This window comes from Prorops nasuta, unplaced genomic scaffold (genome assembly GCF_024137725.1).
Source record: "Prorops nasuta isolate Cenicafe-Biocafe unplaced genomic scaffold, Cenicafe_Pnas_1.2 PNAS00012, whole genome shotgun sequence".
NCBI classification, from domain to species: domain Eukaryota; kingdom Metazoa; phylum Arthropoda; class Insecta; order Hymenoptera; family Bethylidae; genus Prorops; species Prorops nasuta.
The window spans coordinates 5,530,359-5,550,560 of NW_027116809.1; the positions used below are offsets into that span (position 1 = coordinate 5,530,359).

A 20,202-nucleotide genomic window follows, 5' to 3' on the forward strand; every position below is an offset into this window, starting at 1 on the left:
TATGTTTGAGCATTGCATCCCAAGTGAAGCCTGGGAGTGTATAATAATGAGCAGGATCCAAATTATAAGTTTGCATGCAGCTATCACGAAAATTTTCGAAAACGTCAGCCAACAATAGTACATCAGTTTTCAAATAGAGATCGCTATACTCCCCAAGTGTTCGCATTTGAAATTTGGTCCATACCTCCTTAGCGTGATTATACGCACCCTCACTAATATCACTATCGGATAATCTATTATAGAATATCTCGCGTGGAGGTAAAGCAGTTTCTTCCAGACGGTTCAGACTATCTATGTAATCGTAAGGAAAAATACCTTTCCTTGTCAGAAGGTTAAATTGTTCTATGTTTAAATATGAGAATTCTGACTCTAAATTTTTTAACTGTGATCTCGTTAAATATGAACTCAATTTGTCTAAACTAGATGCCATAAATTTGAAAGAATCGATAAACCTTAGTTGTATATTATATTTACGGATGAATTTAGTGAATGAAATATACTTCTCCTTATGTACAGGTAACAAGTGTACTGAATCTTCATACAAGTTAGCGATTGTACCGAAAATAAAATGTGCATTATAACCTGATAAATTATGAAAAATTACAGGTATTACATGTGAATCGTTAAAGTTAAATTACAATTATTATGAGCAGGTCCCCTATATTTACCAGTTAAATGATCATGATCGCGAACACGTATTTGATCTGGAAGAAACGGCTTTTTACATATATGACAGTTGCGCTCAGTATAATGCCTTGAATTTTCACTAATACTTAGCGTTCTCATAGGCACTATAGTCTTTAGTTTTTCGCTCGCTATGCTAGCAATTTTATCGAGTTCTCGCACAAACCATTCTATACACTCCAATCCAAGATATGATTTGTAAGTTGAGAGCGATGAATCACGAACGCTTTTAAAATAATAACCTATACTAAAAGGTATGTGTTTTTGATAAATACTAATATCGTCATCCGTTTGCTCAACTTTCTCAAGCAAGCATTCAATGTCAGCGTATATGACAAATGGCACCCTCTCACTGTTCTTCATGTTATTGAAGGAAACCCAACGGTCCTTGTCAGGTAGCACAATTCGGATGTTTTTATTGAGTTGCGCACAATCACATTCATGCGATTTTAGTTTCTCATCATTGTGGAAATAGTGTAAGCAACTATAGGAGGGAAAAAGTAATATTAGAATATAGAAGCAGTAATTATATATATACAGTAAAACATACCGATCACAAATAAGATGAGAGCGTTTTCCTCTAGTAAGCTGTCCATTTAGCAGGCTGGAAAGGTTCCTGATGCATATAAAATGTGCTGCTGCTCCCTGATGCTCGAGAAGAAGAAGAAGATTAGCGTTTCTGGTCCTCTTGCATTTTGTTAATTGTAGAGGTGCTATGATTGTATTCTCATTCGTCTCAGTCTCTTCCACCATAGTAAAAATATTAATAGAAACATCATTATCTTCCTCAAATTTCGGAATCTGTTTTAATGTAGTCGGAAACGTTATACTTCTAACGTCGAAAACAGTTGTAAAATGAGGATATGAAGATTTTCGTTGTGGATGAGTATTCGGTTTTGCCGGATAGAGTGCAGCCGTTACAGCCCATGCAAAACATGTATTATCATCACTGTGTATGTTTATCACAGCCTGTTTATTCTTAATAGATTCTGGAAGCTCGATGGCACAACCTATATGCAGCAGGTTATAATAATTTATATTTATAATTAAATTCAGAATTTTTTCCAACGCCCATCCACTATCACGCTCTTGAAACTCCCTCAATTCTTTTAGAATTTTGTCTATTATATTTGTATTGTACCATTCACTAAAACTATCAGTTTTGTATAAAACTGCATTGCGGGTTGAGATATGTTTAATATCACTAACCTCTTTACAAATAAATTGTCCGTTAAAGATGCAATATATCTTAACTGCGTTCACGTTATTAAACACTTTTTCTGTGTAGGTCTGTACTAAGTCTTTTGCACCTGTTAGAAAATCACGTGGTTCTATATAATTATAATTTACAACCATTTCGCTACATATTCGAGATTTAAATGAAGACTCGAGATCTTTCCAAATAAGCTTTCTCACTCCAATTGATTTCTTATTTTTTGCCACATGCAGAAGTAGACGCTGGATAGTTGTTATTTCAGTCAGATTTTTGTGTACTGTATCGGGAGCTGCAGATCTATTAGCATCTCTTAAACTTCGAATATAATCTCGACACTTGCGTATCCACTCATGATAATTATGCTGATTTCCTAAATCAGGATTCTTGAGAGCATGAATCAAACAATAACTCTTATCCTTAGCTGCTCTAAGTAGAAGACACTGTATTTGTGCAATTTCTACAAAATTTTTCTGCAGCGTGCCTATAGGTGCGTTGCGATTAGAAATTCTGAGATTATGAATATATTCACGACACTCTCGTACCCACTCGCGATATTCTTCTTGCGTTTTCAAAACTCTATTTCGTAGAGACATCTTTTGTTCTTTTCTTCGAGAGGACTAATCAGGAACTGAGGAAAAGTGGGTGGGAAACTGAGCTCTCTTTAGATAAAGGATCTCTGAAACACTTCAGGGGGTAAGAGAACATTGAGGACAGGTAACGACATGTTAGAAAATAGATGCAAGCGTTTTTCAGTTATACATATATTCCAGATTTTTGCTCATACATATATTTCATATAATAGACATTTTTTAAGGCACATACACCTTCATGATTCAAACATGCTGGAAGATGTGAATTATGCAAGCTATCTTCTAAATCAAAATCCCTCCACATAAAATTATCTACATTAGTTATTTCTAAATTACAAATATCTCTTAACCAATTTGTATTTTCAATTCCTTTCACAAAAATCTCATCCTCATCATCATAAATATACTTCCTTATAATATCTTTATATTTATAATAGGGTGAGTAGCCATCCGCCCAATTTAAGCCGTGATAATTTAGAAAGAACCAGCTAAAAAGAAACATTATATTAAACAAAAATAATATATATTTTTTCTTCTTCATATACTTAGTCTGTCCGCTTTCGCTCCTCTTCACTTAGCCACGAATATGAATAGGTCGGTGAAAATAAAATATGGAACACTTTTTGTTCTTGTATAACAGCAAATTCTTTGATTATAAATGACTTATCCGTCAAACGGAATCCTTGAAAATCAACGAACGATGGTGCCATTATGCCCACGTTTTTTATACTAAAATAATTCTATTTAAATATGAATGTTTCATGAAAATTGCTCCCTCTCTTCAAGCTGATTGTTCTTCATCCCTCCTACTATCCTCACCATAGGTCAAAACTATCTCCCACTATACGTAGCATAGGTCATAAATATTTTTTTGAGGACTAATGACGTTTCCGTTCTTCCAAGAGTGGCAGGTCAGTCATTTCCCCACCGTAGGACAAAAGTTTTTTCAACTATGAAAGCATCTTAGAATTACAACCCAGTACATGTAGCATAGGGAAGAAAATATTCTCTCTTAGAGCCAATGACGTTTCCGTTTTTCTAAGAATAGTATAGGCATCTTCCTACCGTAGATTAAAAAAATTGTTGACACCTCCTTAACAGTGCTTAAAAGCTCGAAGAAATCGTAGGACAGGCATCAGTATTGCTTGAACGTTTGATTCGTACGACAAATAACATTCCATTTTAAAAATGTCTTCACTGTTTCATATTACACATATAATCGATTTTGACGGGTTTATGATAAACAGAAAGTTTGTGCATAAAGAAGTGGCAATCAAAAACTTGACTACGGGAAATACGAATTACGGTGCATTTCATGTTCATGAGCCGTATAAAAGTTTATCGATTAAGGACCAAAAAAGCGTAAATTTCGTCTTCAAAAATATTCACGGGATAAAATATTGCAACACAGGATATGAACATTATAATCAAGAAGATATTTACAAATTTGTGAATAGCATTAAATTGGATTGTGAATACCCCCTAGTAGCTTATAAAGGGGGGCATGTAGAACGGGATGTTCTGAATTACTTGGATATTCCAAATACAAATTTGGAAAGGTTTGGTTGTCCTAAATTTGATAATTTGATAGCCACTATAAAACCTTGCAACACCCCGTGTAAACTACACGTAAAAATGTTCACCAATCATACGAGAAAGCCTATACATTGTGTATATCAAGAGGTAAACGTTTTCGCACGATGGGTACATCAACAAATAGATGTGAATATCAAATGTTAAACTTACAATTTGTAAAATATTAACTGGATTTCTCTGTTTCAGATGATTGAATAATATATATATATATATATATATATTGATATAACTTTAATTATTAGTTTAATTGTAAAACATTTAATTTTATATATTTGTATAAATTGATGTATATTTCCTTCATTTTTTATATATTTGTATATCAGATCAATAATAAGTTTTTATCATTTATATAAATTTTATGTATATTTGTTTAATTATAAGTTTAATTGTAAAAACATTTCATTTTATATATATATAAATAAATTCCGTCTGTCATGTAACTCTTCTATCAATTGTTTCTTCTCCTCACTTCCCATGACTATTCCACTACGTATTATGTTTACACTAGCTCATCAATCACTGGCGGTAATATAAGTTTCTTTAGAGCATAATTCCAATCATTTTCCCTTTTCTTCTCATTGGCAGTCGTGATTTCCTCTTTTTGATGCTCATTAGAGATATAATTTGCAACAATTTTCAATCTACCATACATATCTTTCCGTAATGCCTCAACTTTTCGATCCAATTTATTTTCAATATAATCGACTTTATCATTCAATTGATTAATTCTTTCACTAATATCATTAATTTTTTCATAAATTTCATCAGTTTTTTGCAGTAGAGTTGTAACTTTTTCCTCAAGGCGGTTACCTTTTAGGTAATAGTGAGTTAGCTTTTCACTGTATTCGAACAATTCCCTCATTAAGCTATCACGTACAGTCATCGAATTACGTAACAGAGCAGCCATATTCACAGCACTTGTCTCATCAGTAACATCACATTCTAAGTTTGAAATTATTTTCTTCTTGGCATTAAATGCATTCCTTTTTTTATCAAACTTTAACGTATCATTGTCAATTTTGTGTGAATAATTTCTCACTTTACCGGTATTGAAACCAGATCCGAATTTATTTATCGACATAGTGAAGTAGTACGTTGAACTAATAAAATCTTGAAACTGCACAATCTCTTTTATAAGATACCTAGGTTTAGTAACAGCTAGGACTTAATAAGTTGCCATATCAAAATATTAATATTCCTGAAATTGATACCATTAGCGCGAAAGAAGATTAAGGAAGGCAGTCACCTAGCGGTGACTGGCTGGAACTAGCAATTAACTCAACCTAGTTTATCTGTGTAGCAGAGTCGGAAATAGTTAGGCTACGTAAGGTAACTAACCATCGACTTCGAAGGGTGAAAAAACCTTCCCTCAACTAGGGCCCCGTAGGATAACTAACCAACGGTACCATAGGGTGAAAAATACTCCCTCCCTAACCAAACCCGGTCCCACTATAAGACCTTCCAACTGTGACATAGGGTGAAAAATACCCCCACCCTCCCTAACCAAACTCGATCCCACTATAAGACCGTTTCCTTCCTCATCCCCACCACTACCATACTAAGAGAGTCTTATCCCCACCCATCCCCCTTCCACACCACAAAACAGCTTCCCCCACTCCCTGTCATCGGAACCGCATAGCTCCTCTACTAATACGATTTCTTATAATAGCTTTTTGAATATAATACTTATTTTTTGACTACCTTAAAATAGCTCATATGTCGCGTCGTCGAAAAGATAAAATGACTTGAAAATTAATCTACGAATAACGCCGTATTATTTTTCAGACTTTTCAATTAAATGGGTGCTATCGAGGATCCTTTTAAAAATAGGCAGAAAATAGCTTTCATTAGCACCAGGATCAGGAATGTAACACATCAGGAGGTAATATTTTAATCGGCGTAGTTGCGTGAGTATGTGTATGCGTGTACGACAATACGTAACGACGAAGAAGTACAAACTTCTTTTGTTTTTTGAAGGGGAACTGTCAACAAAAGTGAGAGTAAAGTAATTTTTCCGTTGAATCAAATCCCTGATTCATTAGTTTAAAATTGATTTATCTCAGCAATGATGCTTATCCGGGGTCGGCGACAGTTTACCTAACGGGTTTGGAATTTTTATGTTGCGCAGTTGGCAACAGTGCGATATGATATAGTGTGGTTGAAACTATACTAAAAAGTTTTGATGGTATGCGTGTAAATATGTGTGTAATACAGGTGGCAAAATAAAATCGGGTACCCGGCCCTATGTCCTATAAAATTTTTAAAAAGAAATATATTTTCTGCCTCTTCTATAAATATGAGTAATGTGGGACGCAATTTGCGCAATCATACAATAAAATTGAAAGATCTCCATGGGAAAGAGGCAATTCATGTGTGCTGTTAATGATTTGAATAATATTTCTGTTTACCAAGTGTCAAAATGTATTGTGGAAAGGGTTATGTCAAATGTCAAATTATAAATCAAATAAGTATTTCATTTTAAATATTAAGGTAACACTTATTTAATCTAAAGAAGTTGATTCTTTGTTCTATGTGTGTTACAGATTGTTTTTATAAAACCTGATATGCAGAGGAATGCAAAAGAGTTAATCTCTACCAAGATAGAGTAACCGATGGATGGCTTTTGGAGTGGTCCATTTATATAAAATTAATAAATGAATCATTTGTGAGGAAATTGTACGCAAAACTCACCATTTCGTTGGAAGGAAGACTGGTTTCTCTCCTCAAAAACTCTACAATCTATCCATATCAGATGAGGTCTCTTGTCTTATTAAACAGTAATGTTTTCTCTTTGTGCATGTTTAATATTTATTTAACTTAAAGAATTTGATTGTTTGCCCTACGTGTGTTGCAAATTGCATTTATGAAACCTGTTATGCAAAAGGAATACAAGATACATGCAATTCACGCAATGGTGCAGGTTTTTATCAAGAGCTATATTTATAGATGCATGATTTAAAAATTGTAATCTTAATATAACTTCATCTGTGTATATGAAATTTGCGATTTGATACGATTGGTTCTTTAGTATAATTAGTATAAAATTAACGCTAAGGCTTGAATATATTTGATCAACATTTATGTTTCTAGAATATTAATAACGCAATGTTGAGTTTTCTTTTTACAGGATATAATTTATAAATATCTTTCATATTCTATCTTTCTTTGTACTTTGATTTAATTCTAAATAAAGAAGGTAATTGAAAAACATTTATAGTGATCATGTACTGTATACCTTCCTTTTCTTTATAAATTCTTTATTAGTTTATATAAATTGTCATTAAAAATATACAGCTATATTTTGATAAAGCGCGGATAACTCTTCCATATAATATTCAATACAATAAGTTTTTCAAAAATTGAAACCTGATATTTCAAGTTTTATAAATTAAACATTCGTGAATTATCTATTGGGTTATTTAACTAACGTAGAGGATTCTTGCAAGAATGATAACATAGTTTTCGTTCTTTTTCATATAAAAAAACAGATATTATTCTCTCTCTCTCTCTCTCTCTGCTTTAGAAAAAGAATGGTAAAATTTTTTAAATTTACGGATAATTTTTAATTCAAAAAGAATCCCATAAGATTTTCTTCGCATTGTTTCACCGTTTTAAAAAAGACATGGGACTCTTTTTGAATTAAAAATTATCCGTAAATTTAAAAAATTTTACCATTCTTTTTCTAAAGCAGAGAGAGATAGAGAGAGAGAAAAATATCTGTTTTCTTAGATGAAAAAGAACGAAAACTATGTTATCATTCTTGCAAGAATCCTCTACTTTAGTTAAATAACCCAAAAGATAATTCACGAATGTTTAATTTATAAAACTTGAAATATCAGGTTTCATTTTTTGAAAAGTTATTGTATTGAATATTATATGGAAGAGTTATCTGCGCTTTATCAAAATATAGCAGTATATTTTTAATCACAATTTATATAAACTAATAAAGAATTTATAAAGAAAAGGAAAGTATACAGTACATGATCACTATAAATGTTTTTCAATTACCTTCTTTATTTAGAATTAAATCAAAGTACAAAGAAAGATAGAATATAAAAGATATTTATAAGTTATATCCTGTAAAAAGAAAACTCAACATTGCGTTATTAATATTCTAGAAACATAAATGTTGGTCAAATATATTCAAGCCCCTTAGCGTTAATTTTATACTAATTATACTAAAGAACCAATCGTATCAAATTGCAAATTTCATATACACAGATGAAGTTATATTAAGATTACAATTTTTAAATCATGCATCTATAAATATAGCTCTTGATAAAAACCTGCACCATTGCATGAATTGCATGTATCTTGTATTCCTTTTGCATAACAGGTTTCATAAATGCAATCTGCAACACACGTAGGGCAAACAATCAAATTCTTTAAGTTAAATAAATATTAAACATGCACAAAGAGAAAACATTACTGTTTAATAAGACAAGAGACCTCATCTGATATGGATAGATTGTAGAGTTTTTGATGAGAGAAACCAGTCTTCCTTCCAACGAAATGGTGAGTTTTGCGTACAATTTCCTCACAAATGATTCATTTATTAATTTTATATAAATGGACCACTCCAAAAGCCATCCATCGGTTACTCCATCTTGGTAGAGATTAACACTTTTGCATTCCTCTGCATATCAGGTTTTATAAAAACAATCTGTAACACACATAGAACAAAGAATCAACTTCTTTAGATTAAATAAGTGTTACCTTAATATTTAAAATGAAATACTTATCTGATTTATAATTTGACATTTGACATAACCCTTTCCACAATAAATTTTGACACTTGGTAAACAGAAATATTATTCAAATCATTAACAGCACACATGAATTTCCTCTTTCCCATGGAGATCTTTCAATTTTATTGTATGCTTGCGCAAATTGCGTCCCACATTACTCATATTTATAGAAGAGGCAGAAAATTTATTTGTTTTTAAAAATTTTATAGGACATAGAGCCGGGTACCCGATTTTATTTTGCCACCTGTATTACACACATATTTACACGCATACCATCAAAACGTTTTAGTATAGTTTCAACCACACTATATCATATCGCACTGTTGCCAACTGCGCAACATAAAAATTCCAAACCCGTTAGGTAAACTGTCGCCGACCTCTTTTCCGGACCTTATAGTATAGAACTTTTCTACTTAGTTTAGCCCTAAGAATATGTGGTTAATATTAAAAACATCATTGCTGTTACACCCTGTATAGTGTGTAACGAAGCGTACGTTCGTCACGATAATATTTCAATGTTCCGTTCTTTCTGTGAATTTCTTTAAAGTGGAGGGGCAAGCGCCACCTGTGCGACCCCGCGATAATTACGCACAATAGGTTCGATCGCGGGTCGTTATGGGATCGATCCGCGCACGCGCGACAATAATTATCTCGCGTGCCACTGTCCTCCCGACTCACTCGCGTTTTTGGGCCCTACGTAGCCGGTTGTGTGCCGTAGTTGTGTCTTGTTGAGTCGTTAAGGGAACCCCCCTGTTTAGTATTTTCTATTTCTTCTCTACTTATAATAGTGCGCCATAGCGATGTCACTGAAAGGATTCCCTGGTTATTAAGAGAAAAGGTGTAGCATGGTAAATGGACCCGATACAGGAAGCATGGAAGGAAAGCAGAACTTGGGAAGAACCGTCTAGCACGTGGTAGTCCTTAAAAGGCCCCTAAATGGATCCCCATCTTGTCTGCATATATAGTTGATTCCAGGTAAAGCTAACTTCGAACTTGCGAAGTCAGGCTTCCTTAATCTTATACTCCTCTTTCCTTGAGTTTCGTCCGGCATTATTACTCGTATGATTTTTCTTATATTTGTATTGAGCGTATATCAGGTATTTTGTAATTAATTAATTTGGATATTGCTCCTTTTTATTAATTGTTACGTTTTCGGGAGCGGTTTAAGAGCAGTGGGCTAATGGACGGGTCGCGAATCGCGTAGGGATTCCCTGTATTCTAGGAATACGTTGTAGGACGGGGTGTAGTCCCTCGTCGGAGAAAGGCGATCCAGAGCCTTCTCGAAGTTTTCCCGACGCGAGCCCGTTAGAATATCCTTGACCTAGCCGTTTCCCCGTTATTTTAAGTAAAATTTACAAAGCGTCTTGGTTCACGCATAAGACGAGTCTCAAGCCGGTCAGCCGCGGAGGGTCATATTAGCGGATTTAGCAAGCTGGCGCCCAACACCTTGTAAACGGTTTATTGTACTTGATCTCCTTTTATTATAAATAACAAGTTTATATAATTAACTATTATCATTTTAATACAACGTAGGGAATACCCTATTGTAACTAGGAGAACGTTTGCTGATCCGTAATAATTAAAGTAAAGCTGTATTTTTAGAAAGTAATCATTTGCTTATTTGATTACCCGGCCAATAACTCCCTCCGTGTGCCTTGTGCGTCGGTTCTGGTCACTGCCTATCCCCTGGCAAACCAAGGCCCATAAGTGATACTTTTCGTTTTTAGGTAATAACCTTAGTGAAAGCACTTATTTGGCCAGGCCGCGAAATACGACGTTACAAGTGTTATATTTTTATATACATAGAAGAAGTAACAAAACATATGATTTTTTCAGGATTAAAACGGTTTGCAAAAATACGTTGGTTAATTCAATTCCAGTCTAGCGAGAAATCGAGTTATAGAAAGCTGTTTGAAAATAAATGAATCAAGTTTCTTCCTTGGGGATCGTATAGAAAACATCTTTCCCTCAGCGTGCAGTTGTTTTTTAAATAATAAACAATTTTTCTATTACTTAAAATATATTATTATAGAATAAAAGAAATGAAGTTAAATTATTTCAGCTGCAAGTCTATTATCAGCGATGGATAAGACGGCTGCACCCTGTGTGGATTTTTATCAATTCGCCTGCGGCACTTGGAATAAATTTCATGTGATACCGGAAGACCGAAGCTCCATCAGTACGTTTGAGGTTCTAGTAGATCAACTGCAAGTGATCCTAAAGAGAGTCCTCGAGGAGCCAGCCAACAGCGACGACAACAAGGCCACCCTCAAGGCCAAAATGTTCTACAAATCGTGCATGGACATCCGTGGGTACAACGGAGCTGACTTATAAAAATACTATATATAGACTGAAAGAATTATCAAGCTATTATTATTATAAAGTAATGTTACTAATACCTATAAAGGCATGGAATTTATTATTTATTCTTTTGAAATGATAATTAAAGTTCTTGATATAATATTTTAAATGTTCTTAATTCAAGTGAAATATACTTTATTTATTCAAAATGTGCTATTTGTAATTAAATATTTAATTTAACTAGTGCGAAATGATTCATTTATTTTATATTATTTTATACAATTTTTGGATTATAATTAGCTAACAGCTATTTTGATATAACGTATAGAGATATAAAATACTATAGGTGGTCAAGGGGATCCATCGAGGTTGAATTTTTTAACTTCCAATTATATTTAAAAATTTTAGAAATCTTAACATTTTTGTAAGGACTAAACTTATTCTTTGAGATCCATTCTATAACGGTAAGAAGCCCATTTCCAAATAATATGATAAATTAAGAATAACAAGAATTAAATTTTACTCTACGAAACAGAACACTATTTATTGAAACAGTAAGCCTTTATGGCTATAAACCAGAGAGCAATGAGTAATTTGAGACCAAAAACACAAGCTGATATCGCTAAAATTGTCGAAGATTTTTAGCTAAAACCAATTCAGCTAAGGACAGTATTGAAACTATTTTATTAACTCGTCCGTATATAAGTATATTAGACAAGAACAGACATATATTAAGAATGTTCGTCATCTTCATACTACCCCCAACCTAAATATACTAATAAATCCCGATTACTAATATTCCTGTTGGTAGAAGATTGCATTGCTACAGTGCATTTACGGTTTATTTTCGGCTGAAAAGAAACGAGTTTGAATAATCTATGGCTTTATCCCCCTTTCTCTAGAATCAACGAAACTCTGCATAATTTTTGTATCACAATCTGGCCTCTATAAACTGAACAAATTGGATAAAACTGTACGAAATATGAATCTTAGCGGGCTTTATCGCTAGCTCGTATGGGTTGTAACGTCTCGCGTTAGGAAGTATAAAAGCGCGGAGCTTTCGGAATTTAACCGTTTCGGGCACTATGCGGTCACCTAGTAAACCCGGGGTCGGTAGCGATTCGGGAGATGATATTGGAACTTACCTTTGAAGATGCTGGACAAAATCGTCTGTGGCGCAGTAACGGGACGTCTCCTAGGCTCGTGATGACCAATTTGTTTGAGTAGGGTAGCGAATGGAATGATAGAAGCACTGATTTTATGGTTTAGACAGAATTTATATAATACGTATGATAGCGAATACAAATATATCAAGAATTTAGCAAAAGTACAGACAGCAGTAATAATAGTTAGAGCAAAAGAAAATAATGAGTCCGAATTCGAATCTGCCCGGGGTTTTTATACCCCGGGAGGGCGAGGCACAAACATTTTTGGGAGAGTGGTGGGGGAGCACGGGGAAGATGAGAATAGGGAGAATATGCATGGTTAGTCTACCCCCACCATGGCTGGCCCGAAAGTTTGCACCCCACCTACATTGAACTTACAATCTAGAAGCGTCAGGGCCCTTCTACTCGAGCTATGAGTTTGCGCTTCGTCGGGGGGGGCTTGGTTCCCGATGTCGGGAGTCTAGTTCCTCGTCGGAGGTGGGTACGTACCACCCCGAGCTAGATGAAGATCCCCCGAACACGCAAACCGCACAGGCGGTATCCAGGCCCATGATCCTGGTGTGGCAGCGCACACATTCGCGTATGATCATGAAGTTAGGATCATGAATGGCGCACCCGGCGCATGGTCCGCCGTTCGTGAAAGTGGCCAGGCACTTGGTGCAACGCTCTAACACCTTATATATGAGCTCCTGGCACGAGAAGCAACGAGCGTCCATGCGCCAAGTCTCTCTGGTGATCTCCACCACCTCGTCCATCGAGTAGTGCCTCTTGTGTGCCCGGGACATCAGATGGTAGCAATCGGCTCACAACATCCCGGGGTGCGTTTTGTTGGTGCGATGGGCTATTCTCATCCCCTGTACGAAGTATAGGGGATGACTACCCCTAATGCAGCGTGTTTCCACGAAGGGGAACATTCTTCCTGGAAAGTAGAAAAGATGGTAAGGAAGGAGTAGTGTGGGTAGTAGAGGGAACTGACAAGCGGTAAGCGGAGAGTGCACAGAGAGATGGCGCGGCAAGCTATGAATATAGGTACTTATCCTATAGTAGATGAGTAGAGGAGGAAGTTCCGAGCTACGTCTCCAGGTGCCGCCTCAGTAGTTTGAGCTGAGACGTTACAGGGTTGGTTCCAGCGTTGCCAAGTCCGCCATCTTGAACAGTACTACGCTCTATAGTAAGTGAATTTTGATATAAGGAATGCAGACTGCACAAAATATACTACCAGCGGAAATACGTCAGTCGCCATCTTAAATGCAGAACGAAATATATCAAAAATTATATATATTATATTCCCAGCCTGTCACCGTGAACGGCGTGAACGAAGACAAATGTTAGTATACGGAAAAATAAAGTGTAATAAAGAAATAAGGAGTAGTGACAGCTTTGATCTATCTGACAGCTGATGTACTTATGGTATAAGTGAATAAATAAAATAAAAGTGCTTTTCCTAAATTGATTTGTAATTTTTATAAAATGGTCAAATGTAGCCATTAATTAATTAGATTTGGTAATAAATACAAAAAATGCATTTTATTATAACAAATGAGTTGAGGTAAAATAAACTCAATGTTTTTATATTAATCTGTTAATAAATGCATTTTTTATTTATTATTGAGTTCAATAAGTTAATGGTTATTAAAAAAAAAATGAAAATATTTTAAACTTCACAAAGACTCGAACCCGAGCCCACCGCATGACAAACGGCAACCTTACCGCCTGCGCTACAGCGCTCACTTGATGTACCAAGAGCAAAACAGCCTTTTAAAGACTGAATGAAATTCTTTCATTAACTCGTCATAAACGATCAAGAATTGGCTGTAATAATAAATACATTTATCTACACAGCAGTATTGTTCCAAATTTATTGTTTTTAATTTGAAGCGTACATTTTGCATGAAGATATGATAATTTAAGGGTAACCATTCAGTACTCTAAATACATTAAACTATTCATATGCTCATCTATCATAAATTATACCATTACACGTATAACATATATTATAATATTATTTAATTAATTTATGACAATGGAGCATATGAACAGCTTAATGTATTTAGAGTACTGAATGGTTACCCTTAAACTATTGTACCTGCATGCAAAATGTATGCTTTAAATTATAAATATAATAAATTTAGTGCAATAATGCTGTGTATTGTAACGTTGCGTTCTCGCAACGTTACTATAGTTGCCATCTAGCGCTTTGCTAATCTCAAGCGCTAGATAGGCGGGTCGCGTACGAACTAGGGAGTTATCAACCGATGAGTATTGATCTAGGATCGATAACTTGTCGGCTCCCTAGTGCCGCGCGATGGGTGTAGCGGGGCAGCGGCGGGACAGGCGCAGGGCCTTACCTGCTCCCGCGGACTGCCCCGACACACGTAGTTTAGAAGTCAAAGGTGACACAGTGCCCGGATCCTTCCCCGCCGCCGATAACTCCGCGACCAAGGCTACAGCCGCTACCTAGTATAAAAAAAAAGTGCAAGTGATATTGCAGCGACTGCAGCCCGGCCGCGAACCCATACCGGACAGCGGAGAATACCAGCCCTTTGGGCCAGTGTCAAGGGCAAGAGGAAGAAAGAGAGAGGCGAGAGCGAGAACGAGAGAGAGAGAGAGAGAGGCGAAAGCGAGAGAAGAGAGCCAGCCTAGAGTAAGCAGAAATTAGGGTGATTATTCGTTCTGTGAATAAGTCCTGTGACGTCCCGGGGTGTGCTAGGGCTTTAGGGCTCGTAGCACCGAACAGTTTTATAGGGAACCGCTGGCCCTGCTCACCTGTCACGGGTAAGCGGGCAACTTAGCGGAGTGGTCATTCCGTCGGACCTGTAACGCATGTCATATTGTGTAGAATCGCGAATTAGCCAAAGTGTTCGCGATTACATTGACTCGTTGTGAGTTCGACCGTTGACAGGGACGTTCCCTTCAGTCATTTCAAGGCCGCGGACTTAGTATCATTATCGTGAGGACTCGCGACCTCAGGCTTACAGAAGTAAACACTCCGGGTCGTTGTTGTGTTTAAGTACGCGGGAACGGAGCGAGTGCGGGTAACCGTCGCGGGACGCGCACGCGCGGAAAGAGGGACTTATCCGCGTAGCGTCGAGGAGTAATTAGCCTAGGGATCCGCCGGTGGCGCGCGAGTACCGCGCGACTCGGTGGGGCCGCCGCGAACGCCAAATAGTGGCTCGAGCGCGAGGCTAGCTAGTACGTCATCGGGACTCCAGCCGCGTTCGCACCACTTAGGCCGCGTCCACACGTAGGACCTAACGTAACTCCCCAATACCGTGTAACGCGAACCGGATATTGTATTGATTATTGATATTGTAATAAAGAGAGTCTAACCGAAATTAGCGATTTATTGTATTAGCACCCCATCCCCGATAGTCGCGTACGAGGGTTAGAACCCCCTCTGCATAAATAAATATTCGGGTATTATCAGAAGTACATCGAAGGCGCCCGGGTCTAGTAGGAAGTCGCCTATTGGGACGCGAACGCGATCGGTGAGGGATCACTCCTCCCTCCCCTTCTATACTATCCCCAAGGATAGCCAGTAGCGTCACAGTATATAAATGTATTTATTATTACAGCCAATTCTTGATCATTTATGACGAGTTAATGAAAGAATTTTATTCAGTCTTTAAAAGGCTGTTTTGCTCTTGGTGTAGCAAGCGAGAACTGTAGCGCAGGCGGTAAGGTTGCCGTTTGTCATGCGGTGGGCTCGGGTTCGAGTCTTTGTGAAGTTTAAAATATTTTCATTTTTTTTTTCATTACAAGGAATTTTTTTTTTTAATAACCATTAACTTATTGGACTCAATAATAAATAAAAAATGCATTTGTTAACAGATTAATATAAAAACATTGAGTTTATTTTACCTCAACTAATTTGTTATAATAAAACGCATTTTCTTTATTTATTACCAAATCTAATTAATTAATGGCTACATTTGACCATTTTATAAAAATTACAAATCAATTTAGGAAAAGCATTTTTATTAGCTTTGAGTTTTTAGGTAAATGCAGCACCACTTCACACGGATGACACGTAAAAATGTCACGGTTAGCGGTAGCCGCTCTTCTTCTAAAGCCAATGTTGCCTGAAGTCCAAATCACACCTATGCTGACCAGGCATAGCTGTGCTTGTACCGTTTCCCTTCAAATTTTCTATACTGCTGCTGGCTAGCGCTTATCTTCATTTTTGTTGCTAAAAGCTTGATTTTGGCATCACTACCTTGTAAAACTATTAGTTTGCTAATAATAGCAGAGACTTAATTTTAAGAGATTGCAACATATAGTAATTAATATAGATACAATTGTAAAAAGAAAAAAAAATTTATTTTACATTTATTAACTTTAAATAAAATCCCACAAAGTACTGTAAAATATCTTACATTTTATATTATATATCTAATCTGTCAGCTTCTTTATTTTAATATTCATTTCAATTATCACAGTTTGATCCTCAGCGATGACACAGTAACCACATTATGGTGAATCTATTCTTTTTTTTTAATGTTCGATTCACATAGCTTCATCCTCAGCAGCGATACAGTAAACACACATTACTATAATTTAATCTGAAACAAAATCCTGCAAAGTACTATAAAACATCCTACATTTTATATTATATATCTATTCTGTCATTTTCTTTATTTATTATTTGTATTTACCCAAATTGCTGACCTGTTTATTTTAATATCTGTCTCAATTAACACAGTTTGATCCTCATCAGCGATGACACAGAAACACCATTCTGGTGAATCTATTCTTTTTGTTTTAATGTTCAATCCACACATAGCTTCATCCTCATCAGCGATACAGTAAACACACTTCACTATAATTTAATCTGAAACAAAATCCCAAAAAGTACTATATAAAATCTTACATTTTAAATTATAAATGTAATCTATCAGCTTCTTTATTTGTTATCGTATTTACCCAATGTGTTGACTTGTTTATTTTAATATTCATCTCAATTAACACAGTTTTATCCCCAACGATGACACTATAACCACATTATGTTTAGTCCATTTCTTTATTTTAATTTTGAAAATCCGCATAGCTTTATCCTCAGCACAGTGACATAGTAAAAACTATTATAATGTAATCTGAAATAAAATCCCACAAAGTACCACAAAATATATATATCTTACATTTTATATTATAAAATTTATTGTTACACTTATCTAAAATGTTAAGTCCTTTATATATTATTAAAAATTAATTTTATGTACAGTTTACAAATTTCGTCACTTTATTTAGTCACTTATACCATCAGTATATCAGCTGTCAGTAAGATTAAAACTGTCACTTTACTCTTTATTTCTTTACAATACTTTATAACTTGTGGTATGTACGATACAATAATCCTAACATTTGTCTTGGCTCACGGACCATGCATTATGTATTTTGAAATTAGTAATTAGAAATATCTATATTGCGGCCCCTCTACAGTCTCTACCCTCTGACGTATTTCCGCCGACCAGTAGTATCAGCAGCGACTATAGCGTAGTACCTAAAATAGTACTACGCTATAGGATATGTCGCTTTTTGGTACTACGGTAGTACCGAAAGTACTACACGTGGCAACTCTGGTTGGTTCATTCGTGTTGATCAACATATAGAAACTCAAAACAAGGCACGCTGAGATTGGTACACCCGTACTATCTTGTTCAAATATCTCTGCTTTTAGAGACCAAATTATGATAAAAAAATTATGCATAGTTTCATTGATTTATGAGGAAGCAGGATAGAGTCATATATTCTTCAAAAGCCTCTCTTTTCAGCTTAAAATAAATCGTAATAGCTCTGTTGCGCTTCTACTATTAACAGGAATAATGTATAGAATGCAAGATTTCTTAATGTATTTAGGCTATGAGTAGTATTGAGAAGACGAACGTTCTTAATATAGCGAAAGAGTTTGTATGACCGTCCTTATCTAACATAATGATATACGGACGAGTCGATAAAATAGATTCGATACTGTCCTTTGTTTAGCTGTATTGGTTTTAGCCAAAAATCTTCGATAATTTTAGCAATATCAGCTTATGTTTCTAGTCTCAAATTACTCATTATACTCTCGCCCATAGCCGTAAAGTCTTACTTTTTCAATAAATATAGTGATCTGCTTTATAGAGTAAAATTTAATTCTTGTTATTATTTATTTTTGTTATTTTTTTAAAACGGGCTTCTTACCGTTACAGAATGAATCTCAATGAATAAGTTCAGTGCTTACAAAAATGTTAATATTTCTAAAATTTTAGAAGATAATTAGAAGTTAAAATATATCACTTCGATGTGTGTGGATCCCCTTAAAATTATAAATTAATTTATTGGAGAAAGAACGATTGGTATATTTCAGGTGGAATTCGCGAGATCGGTGATGCGCCATTGAGGCATACGTTAAAGTTGCTGGGTGGATGGCCAGTAGTAAACGGGGAGAATTGGAAAGTCCCTGCAGAGCCAATGGAGGTTTTTCTGGATCTTCTACGAGGAGAATATAACGAAGGTGTTCTCCTGGAGCAATGGGTCGGACCTGACGACAAGAATTCCTCAGCCAACATCCTCCAGGTGCGCCGCCAATGTAAGACTCCCTTTAGTCGAACAAGCCATCTATTTATTCATGCCAATTTTCCATTCGATTAAAATCGAAGGAAAACTTTGCTTACTTCCTCCACCATCATTTCTATTTCCACAGGTTAAAATCGAATAATCAGTCTCATTTTAGAATTCTCCCTCAAGACTTGTCTTAATCAATCAAGCATCCTACCATTTTTAAGCGAAGCCAGTTTTGCATTTGATTAAAGCCAAAGGGAAATTCTTACTTACTGTATACCTGTAATTCAATATTATATTAAAACTGGACAATTAGTTCCATTTTTGAGCCTCGATCTGAGACCTAGCTCTTCTAATAGACCCAGCATCCCACACGTTTTATTTGACTTTTGTATCTAATTAATGCCAACAGAGAAACTTATTTTTTCTACATGCAGATGCAGTAATTGTAATTTCATAGTAAACAAATAATCTGATTATCAAATCTCCCCCTATTGCTTCTTCTGGTCGCCCAAGCATTCTAACTTTTATTTATGTGATTTTTACTTTAAATTAAGATAAAAGGAAGAGCCTTACTTTTTGCAACACTTGCAGTTTCATGCAACGGGCATAAAGTGAACAATCGGTGGTCCCAATGTTAAAATTTCCTTAAAACACTTCCATTTTTCGACCAAATCATCTCCAACCATTCTCAACTCCTCGCGATCACTAAAGTTATATTACGCGAATAAGTATGCTTCTATGGAACTTTTTGCAGTTGGATCAAATGCAACTGGGCCTACCAAGCAGAGATTATTATTTGAAGAAGAACAGTGAAGCTGAGCTGGTTGCTTATCATCATTACATGATCAATGTGGCTGTTTTATTAGGCGCTGATCCGAAGACTGTTGCTGTGGAAATGGATCGTGTGATCCTTCTCGAGAAGCAACTAGCAAATGTAATTTTTTATGTTATACAACACTTTTTGTATATAGATATAGGTACAAAGGGTGGATAAATAACTTCATCCACCTTAAATATTTCGGTCATTTATACGAAATATAAAAATTTATTATATGTGAAACTTACTCGTTAGAAAAGATAATATAGGAATTTCGCGGAGAATGTACAGAGTGAAGTTAATTTTGTGTGTATGCGAAAGGTCGACGAATCAATTTCCAGCGGTGCACAAACAATATTCCTATGGGCAGAAGTATTCACTCCGTGCATTGAAACTAATATAATAAAATGAGAGTGTGTAATAGTGCATGTGAATATTACCAGCACTATCTATCGGTAAATTTTGTCACTTTTGGTGGAAATTTTTCATATACGTATACAGTTACACATTCTCACTTTATTATATTGGTGTCAAGTGCACA

The 20,202-nt window shown here is 35.6% G+C and overlaps 1 protein-coding gene across 1 annotated transcript in view; it reads left to right on the top strand.

Moving 5' to 3' along the window:
• The window catches only part of LOC136777841 (neprilysin-1-like), an 889,524-nt gene that overhangs the window by 393,499 nt on the left and 475,823 nt on the right, over window positions 1–20,202 (top strand). The window contains exons 5-7 of the mRNA XM_066734432.1: window positions 10,897–11,142; window positions 18,648–18,856; window positions 19,599–19,778. Of these exons, the coding sequence (XP_066590529.1) occupies window positions 10,897–11,142; window positions 18,648–18,856; window positions 19,599–19,778 (635 nt within the window). The remainder of the gene's footprint in view (window positions 1–10,896; window positions 11,143–18,647; window positions 18,857–19,598; window positions 19,779–20,202) is intronic.